Source organism: Piliocolobus tephrosceles, chromosome 19, assembly GCF_002776525.5.
Source record: "Piliocolobus tephrosceles isolate RC106 chromosome 19, ASM277652v3, whole genome shotgun sequence".
NCBI classification, from domain to species: Eukaryota; Metazoa; Chordata; class Mammalia; order Primates; family Cercopithecidae; genus Piliocolobus; species Piliocolobus tephrosceles.
In genome coordinates, this window is record NC_045452.1 from 7,285,655 (window position 1) to 7,307,304 (window position 21,650).

The following is a 21,650-nucleotide window of genomic DNA, read 5'->3' on the forward strand; positions in this document are numbered from 1 at the left end:
CCCCAGCTCCGCCAGCGGTTTGAGCTGGAGATCGAGCGGATGAAGCAGATGCACCAGAAGGACCGTGAGGACCAGGAGGAGGAACTGGAGGATGTCCGTCAGTCCTGCCAGAAGCGGGTATGTGAGCAGTGAACACAGCTGTACCCTTGGGTCCTGGAAGGTCTGGTATGGATGCCCTCTTCCTTAGAGTGAGGAGGAGGACAGGGTCTGGGATCTGGGGACAAGCTCTTTCTGCAACCACCTGAGACCTTAGCTTCGAGGTGCCTTCAAGGGTGTAGGAGCGGAAATGCCTATCTTAAATAGGATCTTGGAACTTCCAGAAGCCTCTGGAACCATCCAGCATAACGGCTCAGAGGTTTCTACTAAGTCCTCGTAATGCCATGTGACTGACGCCAAGGACTTCTAAATTTCAATAATAGAATCAATTCTTTCTTACTATTTTCCTTACAAGTCAAACCATTTCTTAACATTTTATCCAAGGTCTTTGTAGCCATTCCAAACAGTGTGTAAGAAAGGAATAACCCCTTGACATGTTATCACCTAGAAGCCATCATTATTACTATTTTAAGTGTTCTTTCATAGCTCTCTTTCACTCTGTGTACACACATGCAGATTTGCGGAGATACCATTTTCACTAAATGAGGCTATGCGGTTCTGATGCCTGTCGTCTCCGCAGTTTTCATGGCCTCTTTTTGTGTCTGTAAATACAGATCTAACTTAAATGTTTAGTGGCTTAACAGTTTTTCACCCAAAGCATGTCCTCTAACTTATACAATAAATCCCCTATCATTGGACATTTAGATTGTTTCCAGTTTTCTGCCCTTATAACCAGTGCCGAGATAAACATTCTTAGAGCTGTATTGACGGATGTGAATGTAGGATCTACAAAGTGGAACTGCTGGAAAGCTTCGGGTTAAGCCTCGTTTAACAGGTTCTCACATTACAGAGTACATACTCTATACAGACCTTCCCTCCCTTCTCATCCCCTGAATCATACCTGTGTACAGAGTACACTCAACTCTGCCTTGCTTGATGTATAGTTTTTATTATTTTGTGTATTTTTCAAGATGATTTTAGCTTTTCCAGTCTTTATTCTAAAACAGGTATAGAGTGCTTTGTATTTCTGTCACTCCTAAACGAAATTTTTGAAATGAACTTGCTTTCTATAGAAGTGACCATCAATCAGTACTTTTTCCCCCCTCCGTGGGTCAGGAGATGGAAGCTGTCAGTCCCTGCCCACGTTTCTTCAGGTGAAGGTTGCATACATTTCTGGTTTATTCTAAGAATGCCTCGAAGTATGGTGTGTGCCCTCAGCCAGGGCTCCAATGAGTTGGAGATGTGACCCAGACTCTCCTGAGGCTTTTCTCTGGATAGATTTATAAAAGGAGAGAGTGAAGTCAGAGAAAGGTGTTTTTCTCCTAATGACAAACACTGATATTGACTTCTCATTCTGGTGACTGCTCTGTTCAGTCTATCTCTCACGTTGGCAGGAAATCAATAGTTAGTGACCTGGGTGGGAATGCTGGGGCTGTCTGGGGTGGCAGAAAGAGCTGGGGTCAGGGGACAGGACACTAACTCCTCTAAACAGCAACTAATTTCAGAGTATGCACTTTGGATTTTCCCTGGGTCTTAGTTTGCCCACCCGTGAAATAGGATCTCTGATGGCATGAGGTGGAAATGGAGGATGGAGGGGATGAGATAAGGTACACAAGAGAGGCTGGTGGGGTTGGTCTGCAAAGCACAGCCACAGTGGGGTATTTGCTTTAGTGGGAAATGTCTGTGTTTGCTGGGTAATCGCCGAGAAATCAGAGCCAGTTGCAAATTAAATGAGTTGCTTATAGTCAGATGTCTTAGTTCAGGCTGCTGTAGCAGAATACCATTGTCTAGGTGGCTTAAATGAAAACACTTATTTATCACAGTTCTGGAGGCTGGCAAATCTGAGATCAAGGTGCTGGTGGGTTCAGTGTCTGGTGAGGGCTGTCTTCCTGGCTTGCAGACCACCACCTCCTGTTTGTAGACTCACATGGCAGAGAAAAAGAGAGAGGAAGACAGCTCTCTGGTGTCTCTTCAGGCACTCACCCCACCATGAAAGCTCCACCTTCATGGCTTCGTCTAAACCTAATTACCTCCTTAAGGTCCCACCTCCAGATACCACTGCACTGAGGGTTAGGGTTTCACCATATGAATTTTGGAGGGCCACATATAGTTTATAACACCAAAAAATCTCAAATGCAACTTCTTTTATTGCATCATTGTGTATTGAATAAAGGAGGGGCATGCATTTTTGATAGATTGGTTATAATATTGTGCAGAGCCTTTAAAAATCAGAGTGCAAGTGGCCATGGCTACAGGAGGGAGGCATCTGTTCTACTGGGGACCTGGGGGAGGGGGTTTCACAGTCAATGGCGAGAGGTTCCCCATCATTGACCAGCCCTCCCTTCTGTTGTCCAGCTCTCAAGCTTTTAGGCTCTTAAGTTCTCCCACAGAGACACCACCTCCCAGTCACTAGGGCAGGCTCATGGAACAAAGCCACAAGCTCTACGTTTTTCCTCCTCCTGAGGGTCCTTGCCTTGTGGGATTTGTCCGGATGGAGTTCATTTACCCTGTGTATGCTTCTGCTCTGTGTATCCACAGCTCCGTCAACTGGAAATGCAGCTGGAGCAAGAATATGAAGAGAAGCAGATGGTCCTCCATGAGAAGCAAGATTTGGAAGGCTTGATCGGAACCCTCTGTGACCAGGTAAGGGGGAGACATCGGCAGACATTCAGGAGTGTCTCAGGGACCTATTTGAGAGATGAACTCATGGGGAGAACAGCTTGAGGGATACCCTCTCCTCCATTAGCTCTGTTCCCACCATATTCACTGGCTCTTCAAAGGAGAACTTCAGGTGCCTGCAAAGAGCAGGGTTTTTGTAAGAACCCATGGGGAATAAACAGAGTGGGTCCAGCCAGGAGCGATGGAGGAGGCTGTCTTTGCCTTCAGCAGCTGTTGGGATCAGAGTGTAAACAGTCCTTCCTTTAAGGGGATGTATGTGAATGGCCATTGCACACATGACTGCCCTCCTGAGAACATGACATTTGCTAGAAGCAGTCAGCCTTGGAGCCAGGCAAATGTAGCTTTAAGCCTCAGAGGGACCACTTCTGTCTACATGGCTTTGAGTGAGCTAGTTAACCACTCCGAGCTTCTGGAGAGTGGAGCCTTGTAGGGCTGTGGCTATCCCTGTACACTAGGGTTCTCAACCGCCCGTCAGTGTACACCAGGGTCCTCAACTGCACCACTATGAACATCTGGAGCTGGATCATTCCTGTGAACATCATTTTAAAGCTGTCCCGTGCATTGCAGGATATTGTGCAGCATCCCTGACCTCTACCCACCACATTGCAGTAGCACACACCTCAGCTGTGACCACCAAAAATGTCTAGACATTGTCCGGTGTCCTTTGGGGAAAAAAAATCAACTTCCCTCACTACTGAGAACTGTTGCTGTAGTAATGCAGCCAGCAGAGCTCAGAGCCAGCTCCGATTGAAATCCCAGCACTGGAGAGAAATACCTGTGGCTTCTATGATTTCTTTTAAAGTATCAAAGGAGTGTATTTTAATGTATTTGCTTAACATGGGCCCCATGGCTATTAATTAGTAATGGTCTGGTTATCAATATCCTTCCCTAGATTCATTAACTTTATTCACGAAACAACGTGGGTCCACTTCAGATGATCATCTTGGGCAGCCAGGCCTTGGACAAAATAAATGCTTATTATGTATTGAAAAACAAATTGATTTAGTGAGTGATTTCCACAGCAGGGACATCACAGCAGCAAGAGTAAGAGTTGGAAACTGAGGGAGTCGATATAATCTTCCTTCTTCTCTGGGTTTTCTAATTTTCCAGCTAAGAAATTGGGACCATTGAATTCAGAGCCATTGAGGTGACTTTCCTTCAGCATCAGGGCGAGAGTACAGCCCAGTACCAGATTCTAGAATGACAGTGGGGAATCACTGGGAGAAGGTTGCATTCTATTCAGCACAGTTTGAGAAAACAGAATAGATAATCTAATAAAGCAAGGTTTTTATACATACTGCAAAAATAAATTTTACATGTAAAGAGAAGGTAAGTTTAGATGAATAAAAAGCCAGCTTTGTGTTAGTCACCCAACTGGATCCTTTTAATAAATTAGCACTTTTGATGATTTTAAGTGTTTTTGTTATGACCTTTGCCAAACCCATGGAAAAGCAGAACAAATAATGTAATTGGTGTTTATGAACCAAGCAGTCAGGGTTCACATAAATTAACATTTTACCATTTCTTATTCAGATGTTTTTAAAGAAACAAAGCATTTTAAGAACGGTTGGTGGCCTCTTTACGTCCCTTCCTAATCTCACTCCTGGCTCTGCTTTCCTCTTTCTTTCCTCCCTTCCCAGATGAAACCATTCCCTGGGGTTTGAAGTGTATAATTCCCCTGAATGTATATTTCAACTTCAGCCACAGGCAGCAATATGGTTCTGCACTTTACTTTGTCCCCCTCTATATTATGTTTTTGAGATTAGTCCATAATGATACATGCAGCTCTAATTAATTCATTTAATTTCTACACAGCATTCATTTTTAAAAATCTCCTTCTTCTGTTGGTGGGTAGTTAAGTTACTTCCACCCTAAAACCCAAAACTGCAATGCATAGTCTCATATCTGTCTCACTGTGCACACGGGCGAGAGTCTCTCCAGGGTATGTAGCTGAAAGAGGAATTGCTGGCTCCTGGGAATGTACAATTTGGGAATTATTAAATATTGCTCAGATTGTTCCCCAAAGTGATTGCAGCAGTTTTCATCGTCACTAGATGTGTCTTGAGATTTTACTTCTTCACGTGCCCACCAACGTGCAGCACTGTCAGACATTTTTAAACATTTTTTCCAGGCATCGGGTGCCAAATGGTATTGCATGGCCCTCATTGCTAGGGATGCTGTGCATTTTTCACATGTTGGTTGTGGCCTTTTCTCAGGTTAATTGCCTATTCATAGAATTTTGTCTCATTTTTCTCTATCGATCGTTCATGACCTTTATACAAGATGCGAATCCGTTTTTGGTTATGTATTTTACAAATATCTCCTACACTATGCATAATTGTTTCACTTTGTTTATAATGTCCTTAGCTTAATAAAAAATATTTTTAATATAGTTGTGTTAACCATGTTTTATGGTTTGTCTTTTATATCTTAAGATACTCTTCTTTTTTTATTATTATTCTACTTTAAGTTGTAGGGTACTTGTGCACAACGTGCAGGTTTGTTACATATGTATACATGTGCCATGTTGGTATGCTGCACCCTTTAACTTGTCATTTACATTAGGTATATCTCCTAATGCTATCCCTCCCCCCTCCCCCTTCCCCACAATAGGCGCCAGTGTGTGGTGTTCCCCTTCCTGTGTCCAAGTGATCTCATTATTCAATTCCTACCTATAAGTGAGAACATGCGGTGTTTGGTTTTCTGTTCTTGTGATAGTTTGCTGGGAATGACGGTTTCCAGCTGCATCCATGTCCCTACAAAAGACATGAACTCATCCTTTTTTATGGCTGCATAGTATTCCATGGTGTATATGTGCCACATTTTCTTAATCCAGTCTGTCACTGATGGACATTTGGGTTGATTCCAAGTCTTTGCTATTGTGAATAGTGCTACAATAAACATAACGTGTGCATGTGTCTTTATAGCAGCATGATTTATAATCCTTTGGGTATATACCCAGTAATGGGATGGCTGGGTCAAATGGTATTTCTAGTTCTAGATCCTTGAGGAATCGCCACACTGTCTTCCACAATGATTGAACTAGTTTAGAGTCCCAGCAACAGTGTAAAAGTGTTCCTATTTCTCCACATCCTCTCCAGCACCTGTTGTTTCCTGATTTTTTTAATGATTGCCATTCTAACTGGTGTGAGATGGTATCTCATGGTGGTTTTGATTTGCATTTCTCTGATGGCGAGTGATGATGAGCATTTTTTTTCATGTGTCTTTTGGCTGTATGAATGTCTTATTTTGCGAAGTGTCTGTTCATATCCTTTGCCCACTTTTTGATGGGGTTGTTTTTTTCTCGTAAATTTGTTTGAGTTCTTTGTAGGTTCTGGATATTAGCCCTTTGTCAGATGAGTACATTGCAAAAATTTTTTCCCATTCTGTAGGTTGCCTGTTCACTCTGATGGTAGTTTCTTTTGCTGTGCAGAAGCTGTTTAGTTTAATTAGATCCCATTTATCAATTCTGGCTTTTGTTACCGTTGCTTTTGGTGTTTTAGACATGAAGTCCTTGCCCATGCCTATGTCCTGAATGGTATTCTCCAGGTTTTCTTCTAGGGTTTTTATGATTTTAGGTCTAACATTTAAGTCTCTAATCCATCTTGAATTAATTTTCATAGAAGGAGTAAGGAAAGGATCCAGTTTCAGCTTTCTACTTATGGCTAGCCAATTTTCCCAGCACCATTTATTAAATAGGGAATCCTTTCCCTGTTTCTTGTTTTTGTCAGGTTTGTCAAAGATCAGATGGCTGCAGATGTGTGGTATTTTTTCTGAGGGCTCTGTTCTGTTCCATTGGTCTATATCTCTGTTTTGGTACCAGTACCATGCTGTTTTGGTTACTGTAGCCTTGTAGTATAGTTTGAAGTCAGGTAGCGTGATGCCTCCAGCTTTGTTCTTTTGACTTAGGATTGTCTTGGCAATGCAGGGTCTTTTTTGGTTCCATATGAACTTTAGAGCAGTTTTTTCCAATTATGTGAAGGAAGTCATTGGTAGCTTAATGGGGATGGCATTGAATCTATAAATTACCTTGGGAAGTATAGCCATTTTCACAATATTGATTCTTCCTATCAATGAGCATGGTATGTTCTTCCATTTGTTTGTTTCTTCTTTTATTTCACTGAGCAGTGGTTTGTAGTTCTCCTTGAAGAGGTCCTTCACATCCTTTGTAAGTTGGTTTCCTAGGTATTTTATTCTCTTTGAAGCTTTGTGAATGGGAGTTCATTCATGATCTGGCTCTCTGTTTGTCTGTTACTGGCGTGTAAGAATGCTTGTGATTTCTGCACATTGATTTTGTATCCTGAGACTTTGCTGAAGTTGCTTATCAGCTTAAGGAGATTTGGGGCTGAGATGATGGGGTTTTCTAAATATACAATCATGTCATCTGTAAACAGGAACAATTTGACTTCTTCTTTTCTTAACTGAATACCCCTTATTTCTTTCTCTTGCCTGATTTGCCCTAGCCAGAACTTGCAACACTATGTTGAATAGGAGTGGTGAGAGAGAGCATCCCTGTCTTGTGCCAGTTTTCAAAGGGAATGCTTCCAGTTTTTGCCTATTGAGTATGATATTGGCTGTGGGTTTGTCATAAGTTCTATCGGTTCTTTTAAGGTCTTCTCTGCATTGATTATTCTGGTTATCCATTCATCCATTCTTTTTTCAAGGTTTTTAGTTGCTTTGCGCTGGTTCCATAGTTCCTCCTTTAGCTCTGAGAAGTCTGATCGACTGAAGCCTTCTTCTCTCAACTCGTCAAAGTCATTCTCCATTCAGCTTTGATCCGTTGCTGGCGATGAGCTGCATTCCTTTGGAGAGGGAGATGTGCTCTGATTTTTTGAATTTCCAGCTTTTCTGTTGTTGCTGTCTGATTCTTGCTCTGGAAGCTTCGTCTCAGGGGTGTACCCAGCAGTGTGAGGTGTGAGGTGTTGGTCTGCACCTCAGTTGAAAATGCAGAAATCACCCATCTTCTGTGTCACTCATGCTGTGAGCTGGAGGCTGAAACTCTTCCTATTCGGCCATCTTCAAGATACTCTTCTTTAACTGAGTTCATAAAACTGTCATCATGTGTCTTAGAAGTTCTAAAGTATTGCTTTTGACTTTTTTTTTTTTTTTGAGACGGAGTCTCGCTCTGTCACCCAGACTGGGGTGCAGTGGCGCGATCTTAGCTCACTGCAAGCTCCGCCTCTTGGGTTCACACCATTCTCCTGTCTCAGCCTCCCGAGCAGCTGGGACTACAGGCACCCGCTGCCTGTAGTACCATTGGGGCAATAAAGATCTCAACAAATTTTTTAAAAAGTTATACTTTCTATTTCTTGTTTCTTTTTCTTACCTTATTTCATTTGCTTGGGCCTCCAGTATAAGATTGAATGGTAGAGAAAGATGTTTGACATTCTTTTCTTGTTCCTCACCTTAATAGGAGTGCTTCTAAAGTTTTGTGATATACGTATTTGCAGTGTATTTGGTAATTACAGTGATGCATTGCTTAGTGACAGGCATACTTTCTGAGAGATGCATCATTAGACAATTTCATCATTGTGGGAACATCCTAGAGTGCATTCACACAAACCTAAATGGGATAGCCTTCTACACACCTAGGCTATCTGATATAGTCCATTGCTTCTGGGCTACAAACCTGTACAGCATGTTACTGTACTGAGTTTGGTAGGCAATTGTGACACAGTGGTATTTGTGTACCTAAACATATCTCAACACAGAAAAGGTACAGCAAAAGTATGGTATTATAAGTTTATGGGACCGCCATGGTATATACTGTCCCTCACTGATGGAAATGTAATGTGGCACGTGACTGTAACTTTAATAAGGTTAAATCAGTCTTGTATTTGTGATTTTCTAATATCTTAAAAAATGATGTTTTATTATTGAATATTGTGTGCTTTTTCTGCAATTGTTGATAATCTAATGACCTGTCTCAGTCTATTAATGTAGTATATTTTAGATATTTAATGTATCCTGATGTATTTCCCAGATAAACCGTTCTTAGTGTCATATGTTTTCAATACACAGCTCTTTTGGATTGTTACCAGTTTATTAAGGGTTTATTTAGGATTTTGAAACCAGGCACCTAAGTAAGATTGGTTTATAATTTTTTTCTCTTAGACTTTGCCAAGTGTTATACTAATCTCACAAAATGAGTTCACAACTATTTCTGAGACAATTTTTTGTAAAATTTGGATCATGCAGTTCTTGGAGATTTGATACAATTTGCTTGTCACCCTATTTGATTACTGTGCCAAAATGCTGTAATCATAACTGAACACAACTTCAGGTATTATTATTTTCCTTACTGAGTGAACTTTGGTAACTAAAATGTTTCTAGACATTTATTATTTCATCTAATTTTTCAAATAGGTTGACATAAAAAATGTTCATGGTATTTTGTCGTGATTTTAAAAATTCTACTGTATCAGATTATTTTCTTTTTAATCATAATAATGTTTACTTTTGAGTTTTTTGTGGTTAATGATGATTAGTCTTGTTAGAGTTTTTATCTGTAATCCCTTCAAATAACCTGCGTTTGTTTTATTGCTTCTTTGTTGTGTATTTGTTTCTTTTTCCTTCTTTTTTCCGTTGATTAGTTGTTTTTTTATTTTGTTTGAGATGGAGTCTCACTCTGTTGCCCAGGCTGGAGTGCAGTGGCACGATCTCAGCTCACTACAAGCCCCTCTCCTGGGTTCATGCCATTCTCCTGCCTCAGCCTCCCGAGTAGCTGGGACTACAGGCTCCCACCACTACGCCCGGCTAATCTTTTGTATTTTTAGTAGAGACGGGCTCACCATGTTAGCCAGCATGGTCTCGATCTCCTGACCTCATGATCCACAAGCCTTGGCTCCCAAAGTGCTGGGATTACTGGCGTGAGCCACTGTGCCTGGCCCTATTGGTTTAGATTTTTATTCTTGGTCTTCAGTTTTAGTATTAAAATGTTTGACTCACCTTCAATATTTTGTTTCCCACTTAAAATGTTTTCTTTAAAGTACCTTTAAGATAATACATTTACCTGGAATTGCTGTTTTAGTGCCATCTACTAAGTGTTTTATCGTATCTTTTGTTCTTTTTTCTTTTTTTTTTTTTGAGACGGAGTCTTGCTCTGTCGCCCGGGCTGGAGTGCAGTGGCCGGATCTCAGCTCACTGCAAGCTCTGCCCCCCGGGTTCCCGCCATTCTCCTGCCTCAGCCTCCCGAGTAGCTGGGACTACAGGCGCCCGCCACCTCTCCCGGCTAGTTTTATTGTATTATTATTATTTTTTTTTTATTATACTTTAAGTTCTAGGGTACATGTGCATAACGTGCAGGTTTGTTACATATGTATACTTGTGCCATGTTGGTGTGCTGCACCCATCAACTCGTCAGCACCCATCAATTAGTCATTTATATCAGGTATAACTCCCAATGCAATCTCTCCCTCCTCCCCCCTCCCCATGATAGGCCCCGGTGTGTGATGTTCCCCTTCCCGAGTCCAAGTGATCTCATTGTTCAGTTCCCACCTATGAGTGAGAACATGCGGTGTTTGGTTTTCTCTTCTTGTGATAGTTTGCTGAGAATGATGGTTTCCAGCTGCATCCATGTCCCTACAAAGGATGCAAATTCATCCTTTTTTATGGCTGCATAGTATTTCATGGTGTATATGTGCCACATTTTCTTAATCCAGTCTGTCACAGATGGACATTTGGGTTGATTCCAAGTCTTTGCTATTGTGAATAGTGCCGCAATAAACATACGTGTGCATGTGTCTTTATAGCAGCATGATTTATAATCCTTTGGGTATATACCCAGTAGTGGGATGGCTGGGTCATATGGTACATCTAGTTCTAGATCCTTGAGGAATTGCCATACTGTTTTCCATAATGGTTGAACTAGTTTACAATCCCACCAACAGTGTAAAAGTGTTCCTATTTCTCCACATCCTCTCCAGCACCTGTTGTTTCCTGACTTTTTAATGATTGCCATTCTAACTGGTGTGAGATGGTATCTCATTGTGGTTTTGATTTGCATTTCTCTGATGGCGAGTGATGATGAGCATTTTTTCATGTGTCTGTTGGCTGTATGAATGTCTTCTTTTGAGAAATGTCTGTTCATATCCTTTGCCCACTTTTTCATGGGGTTGTTTGTTTTTTTCTTGTAAATTTGTTTGAGTTCTTTGTAGGTTCTGGATATCAGCCCTTTGTCAGATGAGTAGATTGCAAAAATTTTCTCCCATTCTGTAGGTTGCCTGTTCACTCTTATGGTAGTTTCTTTTGCTGTGTAGAAGCTCTTTAATTTAATTAGATACCATTTGTCAATTTTGGCTTTTGCTGCCGTTGCTTTTGGTGTTTTAGACATGAAGTCCTTGCCCATGCCTATGTCCTGAATGGTAATACCTAGGTTTTCTTCTAGGGTTTTTATGGTGTTAGGTCTAACATTTAAGTCTCTAATCCATCTTGAATTAATTTTCATAGAAGGAGTAAGGAAAGGATCCAGTTTCAGCTTTCTACTTATGGCTAGCCAATTTTCCCAGCACCATTTATTAAATAGGGAATCCTTTCCCCATTTCTTGTTTCTCTCAGGTTTGTCAAAGATCAGATGGCTGTAGATGTGTGGTATTATTTCTGAGGACTCTGTTCTGTTCCATTGGTCCATATCTCTGTTTTGGTACCAGTACCATGCTGTTTTGGTTACTGTAGCCTTGTAGTATAGTTTGAAGTCAGGTAGCGTGACACCTCCAGCTTTGTTCTTTTGACTTAGGATTGTCTTGGCAATGCAGGGTCTTTTTTGGTTCCATATGAACTTTAAAGCAGTTTTTTCCAATTCTGTGAAGAAACTCATTGGTAGCTTGATGGGGATGGCATTGAATCTATAAATAACCTTGGGCAGTATGGCCATTTTCACAATATTGATTCTTCCTATCCATGAGCATGGTATGTTCTTCCATTTGTTTGTGTCCTCTTTGATTTCACTGAGCAGTGGTTTGTAGTTCTCCTTGAAGAGGTCCTTTACATCCCTTGTAAGTTGGATTCCTAGGTATTTTATTCTCTTTGAAGCAATTGTGAATGGAAGTTCATTCATGATTTGGCTCTCTGTTTGTCTGTTACTGGTGTATAAGAATGCTTGTGATTTTTGCACATTAATTTTGTATCCTGAGCCTTTGCTGAAGTTGCTTATCAGCTTAAGGAGATTTTGGGCTGAGACAATGGGGTTTTCTAAATATACAATCATGTCATCTGCAAACAGGGACAATTTGACTTCTTTTCCTAACTGAATACCCTTTATTTATTTCTCTTGCCTGATTGCCCTAGCCAGAACTTGCAACACTATGTTGAATACGAGTGGTGAGAGAGGGCATCCCTGTCTTGTGCCAGTTTTCAAAGGGAATTTTTCCAGTTTTTGCCCATTCAGTATGATATTGGCTGTGGGTTTGTCATAAATAGCTCTTATTATTTTGAGGCCAGCATCATGCTGATACCAAAGCCTGGCAGAGACAGAACAAAAAAAGAGAATTTTAGACCAATATCCCTGATGAACATCAATGCAAAAATCCTCAATAAAATACTGGCAAACCGGATTCAGCAGCACATCAAAAAGCTTATCCACCATGATCAAGTGGGCTTCATCCCTGGGATGCAAGGCTGGTTCAACATTCGCAAATCAATAAACGTAATCCAGCATATAAATAGAACCAAAGACAAGAACCACATGATTATCTCAATAGATGCAGAAAAGGCTTTTGACAAAATTCAACAGCCCTTCATGCTAAAAACGCTCAATAAATTCGGTATTGATAGAACGTACCTCAAAATAATAAGAGCCATTTTTTTGTATTTTTTAGTAGAGACGGGGTTTCACCGTGTTAGCCAGGATGGTCTCGATCTCCTAACCTTGTGATCCTCCCGTCTCGGCCTCCCAAAGTGCTGCGATTACAGGCTTGAGCCACCGCGCCCAGCCTCTTTTTTCTTGTAACCTGTAAGCTATCTAGAACTTGAGTTTCAGGTTTGTTAACATTTAGGATGATGATTTGGGATAGAATAACTTTCTATTGTTAATTTTTAATTTAAGGGCATTTTGGACAGATAACATGGTAGAATGCAAAACATCTTTTCTTTGAAATTGTAGAGATCTCTTTGTTGGTCTAGTTATTGGTAGAGTTTAATAAACTATTGTGTGTGGCTGGGCACAGTGGCTCACGCCTGTAATCCCAGCACTTTGGGAGGCCAAGATGGGCAGATCATTTGAGATCAGGAGTTTGAGACTAGCCTGACCAACATGGTGAAACCCTGCCTCTACTGAAAATATAAAAATTGGCCAGGTATTGTGGTGGGCACCTGTAATCCCAGCTGCTCAAGAGGCTGAGGCATGAGAATCACTAGAACCCAGGAGGCAGAGGTTGTAGTGAGCCGAGATCACACCACTGCCCTCCGCCCGGGTGACAGAGTGAGACCTTGTCTCAAAAACAAAAATAAAACCAAAGAAACAAAAATGAACTATTGAGTGGAAAATAATGTGACTGTTTATGAGGCATAGGGTTCTATACATGGCAAATGAATCAAGCTTGTTAATTTTTTATTTCAACATTATATACAAATATAAAAGCATAAGCCATGAAGAAAAGTTTTAAAATACATGATTATGTATTTTTAAAAACTACCTCCTGCTAACTTTGGTTTTGAGTTCTTGATCAGTTTCTAAGAGAGTCCTGTTGTATCCTTACCTTATTCTAAGTTTTGTTAACAATTCTGTCATAGTTTCTCTTTATGTATTTATGGTTATATATTTAGGTGCATCTAAGTTTTGTATTGCTTTATTTTCTTGAAGATCATTGCTTCGATTCTTACCTGGTGTCTTTCTTTCTCCGTGAATAAGTTTTGCCTTATTTTATTTTGCTTGATTTATTTTAGTCAGTTTACCCTGCAAGACCTTTTTCTATTTCATTTTAAAGATTTGTAGGGGTGTGTGTGTGTGTGTGCATGTTCATGTGTTTTCTTTAAACAGCTGGATAATTTCAATGCAATATTTTAGTCTAGCTTTTCATATAAAAATTTAATTTATTTGCATATGTTATAATGATATATTTGAAACTATTTTGTATTATCTTATTTTGTGTTTTTTTAGTTTCTTGTTCCTTTACATTGCTCTCCCTCTATTCCTTTCCTACTTTTACATAGATTGATGTTTTCTGTGTTCTCTTTTGAACTATTGGTTCAGAAGCTACAAACTTTATTTCTGTTCTTTTGGTGGTTACTCATAAATTTCAAGATATATGCTTAATCATAATTTTTTACTAACATTAATTTTCACAGTAATGCTGTGGGATAGATATTATTATTTCCTTCATATAAATGAAAGAAGTAAGGCTCGGAAAAGTAAAGCGACTTGCCCAAGATTGCCTAGCAAGTTAGTACCCTAGGCTTTTTCTAAGTGAGGTCTATATTATTTGAATGTCTATCATTTTAAAAACCTATTATGATTCTGCTTAAAAGCAATAAGGTCCACTTAGCTGGAACCATATTTTTGTGGACCATCTTTTTTTCATAGTGTTCTCAGGCAGCCAGTTCTGCCATTAATTTGTGAAACCCTTAGCAACATGCATTCTCTCTCCAAGCCTCAATTTCCCCATCTGTAAAGTGGTTTGATTATCCCTAACAGCACGTCTAGATCATATTTTAATAGTGCTTGGAGATTCTTTTGACAATGGACATTTAACAAGTTCCCCAAACAATTTGCCTTTATGATAAATGGAGCACCAACTAAGACTGCAATATAGTTACTCAGAACAACACTAAACATCATGTAGATGTATTAGTTAATTATTGACCATCTTTATCAAAGTTTGAATCTTTGTGCTACAAAATGGAAACTCGCAGAATGACATTTATTTCCCATTAACCTAATGAGTGGTATTTTTTGCCCTCCTCTCTTGTAGCAATTTATTATAAATGGGAGGATGACTAGTCTGAGATTTTCTTGTGAATTTTGTTTGCAGTGCTTCCTCTGAAAAGTGCCAGTGTTTTCAGGGCCTTTCAGGCAGTGAAGATCGTAGAATCTGAGCCATCTCTACTGCATGGTCAGTGTCAACATCAGGGAATGTCCCTGATGCTACCTCGCCCCACAGGACAATTAAAGGCACTTTAGGGTATGCGCAAAACAAAAACAGACACAAATGTAAGAAATGTGCAAGGGCCACTGCCTAAGTGTAATCATGGTAAGAGCCTGGGTTCTAGAGTAAGTAAATCTGGGTTCATGAAGCAGCTCCACTAGGCACTGTGGTGCAGTGGTTAGAGACTTACATCCTAATGTTGAGCTGCCTGGATTCAGATCTCTGCATAGCCACTTAGTAGCAGTATGGCGTTGGGCAGATCATTTGCTCTTTCATATCAGTTGTTCCTCCATGTAAGAGCCCTGGAAAACCTCTTTCACTTTGTAACCTGCCCCCCACCCACTCCAGGGTTTTATAACCTCATGGCAACCACCCGGAAATGCATAGCCCAGATTGTTTCTCGCCTCTCTGCCTCTACTCATTAAGTGCCTTCTACCTAAAACATCCTGCCTCTACCTCCCCTCGCTAGGAGTAGCTACCTTCTACTTCCCAATTCCATCCCAACCTGAGCTGGATAATGCTCTTCTATGCTCCCATGATATATTTTTTTCAGAATTAAAGACTAAAACACACCTATCTAATGGTATATTTTACTAAAATTACCACTCTCCAGCCAGAAAAGACAAATTACTTCATCTTTGCAAACTTCAGTTTCATTATCTGTAAAATGGGAATCATAATACTATACACCTCATCGATTCATCGTGATGACTAAATGCATTAATAGCTATAAAGTGTTTAGAATAGTATATGACACTTAGAAAGTGTCTATAAATGTAAGCTATTACTACATTTGTAAAGGCAATAGTAATAAGGTCTATTTAAGGAGATTGTCACAGGAGTTAAATGCAATAACACGTGACAAAGAGCCTGGCACAATGCCCAGCCCTCAACTCAGTTCAGCAGGTGAGATTGTGTGTGTGTGTGTGTGTGTGTGTATAATAGAACAGCATTTTGAACCTACCAAAACATTTCAGATATAAAGACTATATTCTAAGAACCAACTCGTTTGTCAAAGAATTCAAAACCAGCAGTAGAGAAATAGAAATACAAAATTTGGAGGAATACATTCTAGGTCATCAGACAATACTCATAATCCTTTATATTTGCAAAGCACTCAACAGCATACAAAGTGCTTTGGAATCCATTATCACGTCTGATCCTTGTCTTATCTCAACACGAAGTACAGGGTGTTTTTTTAACCTTTCCTTTTGTGGATGAGAAAACTCAGGTTCAGAGATGTGGCATGACTCAGCCACTGTTCCATCGTCAGCAAATGGTGAGCCAGGGTTTAAAGTCTAGATCTGCTCGTTCTCAACCCCGTGTTTTTTCTAGAATATTCCAGGACATTCTGAGCATCCCAGGAAATGGTTAGCATTTAATGTGGAGACACAGATTTCCAGGTGTGTAAAAATCACATCCCAGTGTTGAGGCACCTGTACCCTGTTTTCCTTAAAACTCCCCATCTGATGGACAGGCCAGTATTGTATCCTCTGGTCTCCTGAAGAGTCCAAGAAAGGAGTCGTTAGTTTCTTTCAGGGATGTTAACACGTTGTCTTTTAAGTCAGTGCTGTTTCTAGAGAGGTGACCGGCTGTTGAAATTTCATGTAGGGCCCTGATGTAATTCTGCACCTCTTCTGCTTTGGCTTAGCCTGTACTTTTTGGCCACTGAAAGCTGTCAAGGAGTCTAAGGTCACAGTCCTGGTGCCCAGTCCAGGATGTGGCTTCTTTGGGACTCCCTCAACAGCTGTCCCTGGCAAATTCAAGATTCTGGGGGAAGGAATGTAGTCACCTCTGGGTAAGGTTCCTCTGTAGCAAATGATGTCATCTTCTTGTCCTTAAACTGGAAAACAGGACCAAAGGACAGAAAAGATTGACTTAGATCATCAAAAGGAGCACATTTACAATTTACTGAGGTGTAACACACATACAGAGGAGTCCGTATCCCACGTGTGCAGCTCAATGAATTTTCATAAACTCATACAACAACACCCAGATCAATAACATTAATAACTCCCCAGAAGTCGAGAGGCTCTGTCCAGTCCCTGCCCACCCAGGACTGTCCTAACTTCTGTCAGCAGAACCTGGCCAGCAGCAGAGGGATTCATCTGGCACTTGAGGCTCTTACAAGATGAGGTGAGGTCATACTGATGACTTGTGTGCAAAAAGTGGGATGACTGAGTGACTTTGGATCCATACGAGCTATGATAGCAGCAATGATAGCAACTCATATTTCTTGTACATTGATTCTGTGTCAAGCATTAGGCTAGGCAGGTATTTAATTTTCACAGCAGCCCAATGTGGTTGGTGCCAATCCCATTTCTCAGTTGAGGAAACTGAGGCTCGGGGAGGCGAATGGTCTTGTCCAAGGTCACACAGTGTGAGTGGCAAAGGCAGGATTTAAACCAGGGAGGCTGGTTCCGGAAAACTTAGACCCTGGCCACTGCTTTGCCACCTAAGCTCATGGATCTTCTTTTGGCTTTCAGATTGGCCATCGGGACTTTGACGTGGAGAAGCGACTTCGGAGAGACCTCAGGAGGACACATGCACTGTTGTCAGACGTGCAGCTCCTTCTCGGCACCATGGAGGATGGCAAGACATCAGTCAGCAAGGAGGAGCTGGAGAAAGTGCACAGCCAGGTGGGTGTCATGGGATCCCCTTGAGAATCAGGGTGGGGAGGATGCTACAAACTGCAGAGAATGGCTCTCCCTCGCAGGTATGAGCGGAACCGTGGTGCCAACCTCCAACTTTCACAGACCTGCAGGGAGATGGGGGGCATTTCGGGGCTGCAATGGTCACATGGAGTGTCGGTGAGGAGGAGGAGTCTAAGAAGGAGTCCTGTTGCCTTCTTCAGAGATGATGTCTGGAGGACTTGGGCAGATCAAACTAGCCAGAATGGCTGAGTGCAGTGTGCCTGGTGTGTATGTGTGTGTGTGTGTGTGTGTGTGTGTGTGGTGTGTATATGAGCCAAATAGCAATAGTGCCAGTCATGCAAAACCAATGCTTAACAACCGCAGCAGTTAAACAAACGTTGGCAGTTTGACTGCCTATTAGTATGCTAATGATATTGATCAAGACATGATGTTGACCACTGGCTACTACCAACTGGAGCCCTCACTAGGTACTGGGTCCTCTGTATCTCCGTACATGGTGCTGCATGGTGTTCTCAGGATTGCTGAGTGAGGTGAGGATCATCAACTTCATTTCACAAGTTCAGGTGATTGGGTGGCAGAAAGACGTGATGACCCACCCAAAGTCACGCAGCTTGAAAGCAGGAGAATCAGGATTTGAACCCAGATCTTCAGGCTCTACCATCCCTGGCCGCTTCAAAGGAGGACAGGAGGAGTGGCACAGTTGAGGATGGTAGGGAGGTGAGGCCAGAGCAGAGCCCGGGGACCTGAGGAGATGTCATGAGTGTGGGCTGCTCCGGCGGCAGACAGTGTGGCCCAGGGCAGCCAGTGTTGAGAAATGTGAATGGATCCCACAGGGTGGTGCAAGCCTTGGGGAGAGAGGTCCCAAAGCTGAATGATGTAGCAGGAACTCAGGATGTGCTACCAGTCCCCATGGGTAGCTGAAGATACCTGGGGAGGCTTAGATCTCTGCTGGGAGTGTTGTGTCCTTGCAATTGATGTTACCTTTCCTTGGATAAGTCATTCTTGCTAAGCCCAGATGCCTTCTCCACCTTCCTTCCTGGAGGATTACCATCCCTTCCTCCAGTCAGAGGCTGAGCCAAGCCTGGAACCCGTGTTTCCCAACTCCAAACCCAGTGCTGTTCTCTTTTCCTTCTGGAGACATAGCCCATGATGACCAGCAAGTCTCCAGGAAGGCATCAAAAGGCAGTAGACTATAGTGCCAGTGGTTGGAAACAGAGATCCCAGAGCTTCTGCCGCTTCCAGTCTCTGGTGTCAGTTTCTATCTGTAAAACAAAACATTTCAGTTAGAGCTTATTCGCTTAGCTAGAAGACCTCAACCAAAACAAAACCAAACGAAGACCTGAATTCAGACTTGATTTGGAGTTCACCAGTCTCTCCGTTAATGCCCATTTCCTCTTCCAGGATCCAACCCGGGACCGCATGCTGCATTTTATTGTCATGCCTGCCCAGTCCCCTCTGGTCTGGGACAGTTTCTCAGGCTGACCTTGCTTTTCAGGGCCCTGACAGTCTTGAGGAGCACTGGACAGGTATCCCATGGGATGTTCTCTAATCTGGGTTTGATGGTTTTCTCATGAATAGACCGAGTTTATGCTATTGGAAAGAATATGGCAGAAATAAACTTGTTAAACCAGAAGACACTGGGAGGACCCTTCCATCTTGAAAATTCCATGACTCTTAGCCATCTCCTTTATCAGATCATTCTCTTCTATGGTGATCCACCCTCCTGACTTGTCTGAGACTGTCTTAGTTTTAGCACTACCAGTTCTGGGTCCTGGGCAAGCCAGGATGGCTGGTCATTCTATCCTCTTCATGGCCATGTCAGGAAGCCAGTATCACCTGTGCTTGACCCCATCACCCTGCTTAATCCTCATGATGCTCCTAGGGGAGGGGAGGTGGCATTGTGCCCATTTTACAGATGGGGAAATGTTGTCTAGAGGTGGCAAGTGGTGTGCCCAAAGTAACACACTACGTAAGTGGCAGAGTCGGGGTTTTGAATACAAAGCTTGTGATTCTAAGTGCAGAATTGGGAGATGCTTTTGACTCACATTGCATCTTCCTGTCTGTTTGGCTGACCAGGTGGGTAGGGAACCTTGAGCCACCTGGCTTGCCTCCAGGGAGGCAGAGTTGCTGTGTGATGGCTCAGCCAGGGGCCAGGCATTTTGAGTTGAAGAACTCCCTTGGCAGAAGGCCACATGCCTGCCCATCTTCCATCAAAATGTCCCCAGTGCCACAACACCTAAGCCTCCCCTCCCCAACAGGTGGATTGTCTTGAAAAGAAACCACAGAGATTTTGTTACTTTTTCTTTTTTTGTTTTATTAAGTATTCATGAGAATTCACCCTCTGCAGGGTTAAAATGCATGTTCTTGGGAAAAAGTGGTATTTAATGAAGGCGCTTTGAGCTGAATCAAAGAGCCTCATTCTTCTGAAAGTCCTTCTTCCCGGTCTCTGCATCCGGCTCCTATCAAAGGAAATCCACAGCCTTGGCTTTTCGTTGCTGTTGTCATGGAAATCGTTATAAGGATGGGATCGCGTGGACCAGAGGTCAGGGTACAGTTGCTTTGGCTCCCAGCGCACGTGTCCCGGATGCCAGAGTCAGAGCTAATCAAATAAAGCAGTGATGACATTGGGCATTGCTGCATCTCCTCTCCAATATACAGTATTTGTCCTTTGCCTGAAGGCTCCAGGGACATAGGTAGGGAAAGCAGACAGGAGGAGGAAGGAAGAAGGAGCTAACTTTGCTGCTGGCTGCTACTTAAGTGTGGAGCATGATGCTGAACAATTTCATTCATTCAATATTTATGCAGCACCTACTGTGTGTCAGGCACTGTGCTAAATGTAAGCACCATGGGTAGTGAGACAGCAGTGGTACCCACCATCACAGAAGTTACATCTGATGGAAAAGAAGACAAACAATGATACGAATAAATAGAATCATCCCACACCTTAATTTGAATGAGAAAGGAAATAAATAGGGTGCTAAGATAGAGAACTGCAGGGGCGTCCTGCTTAGCTTGGGTGGTCAGCTAAAATACCCTGGGAGAAGGAGAAACAGACAGGGACCAGAACATACGGGGCCTGGAAGGTTTGGATTTTATCCCAGGGGTGGTGAGAAGCCATTGGGAGGTTGTGAGTGAAGCGTGACAGAATCGGATTCATGTTTTAGAGGATTGTTCTTCTGCATGGAGATTGGATTATGGAAGGCATGAGGGGATATCCTTAGAAGGCTAATGCACCCTTCTAGGCCAGAGGAAATGGTCATCTGGGTTGGGGGAGTATTGATAGAGGTGGCAAGAGGGGACAAACGTGGGGCTGATTGGGAATTGATGGGATGTGCAGATGAGGTTTGGTTAGCAACATTTAAGTGTGTTATTTCAGAAAATCCTTGCCATAACCCTAGGAGGTGGCTATTCCTATTTTCAACCTATTTTACTAATGAAGAGGCAATCTCTGAGAGGTTGAGTAATTTATCTAAGGGCCCACAGCAACACATGTCCTATACCCTTACAACTTGGTTTGCCTAATATGGGTCCTTTTAACTTTTATTGTCAGGCACTTACTATGTACCGGACTTTTCCTTAGTGTGTTGGAGGTTTCTCAAATTTGACTGCACAACAGAGAAGTTAAACACCATTTTAAAATCACAGAATTCTGGATTCTGCCCCCTCCCCACCCCCCGCATTTAAAAATAAATCAAGTTTTGGTTGGAATTCAAGATCTGCATTTTTAAACAACCACAGTGGGGGATTCTGGGGGAACCATAGGCTTTATTTATCCCTCAGAACACCCTTTTGAGTTCAGTGGTAGTATGTCTATTTTGCAGATGAGAAAACTGCCACTGAGGTTATATTAGTGTGACAGATCTTATTTTCACCTATTTTAAAATTAGGTAATTTTTGAGTAGAGAAAACTGGATCCAACACTTGCTAATTCATGACCTTTGACAAGTGTCCTGACCTCTCTGAGCCCTTTTTCTAAAGCGAAGCATCATCATCCCATGACGGCCTGGGGGCTGAAGAGGGAAAGCCAGTGAAGGCTTCAGAAACTTGAACAGGTGGCCGGGCACAGTGGCTCACTCCTGTAATCCCAGCACTTTGGGAGGCTGAGGCGGGGGAATCACCTGAGGTCAGGAGTTCGAGATCA

General features: G+C 42.1%; 1 protein-coding gene across 1 annotated transcript in view; it reads left to right on the top strand.

Moving 5' to 3' along the window:
- Positions 1 to 21,650, top strand: part of MYO18B (myosin XVIIIB) — a 298,450-nt gene that overhangs the window by 170,358 nt on the left and 106,442 nt on the right. The window contains exons 32-34 of the mRNA XM_026447974.1: positions 7 to 117; positions 2,635 to 2,739; positions 17,342 to 17,494. Of these exons, the coding sequence (XP_026303759.1) occupies positions 7 to 117; positions 2,635 to 2,739; positions 17,342 to 17,494 (369 nt within the window). The remainder of the gene's footprint in view (positions 1 to 6; positions 118 to 2,634; positions 2,740 to 17,341; positions 17,495 to 21,650) is intronic.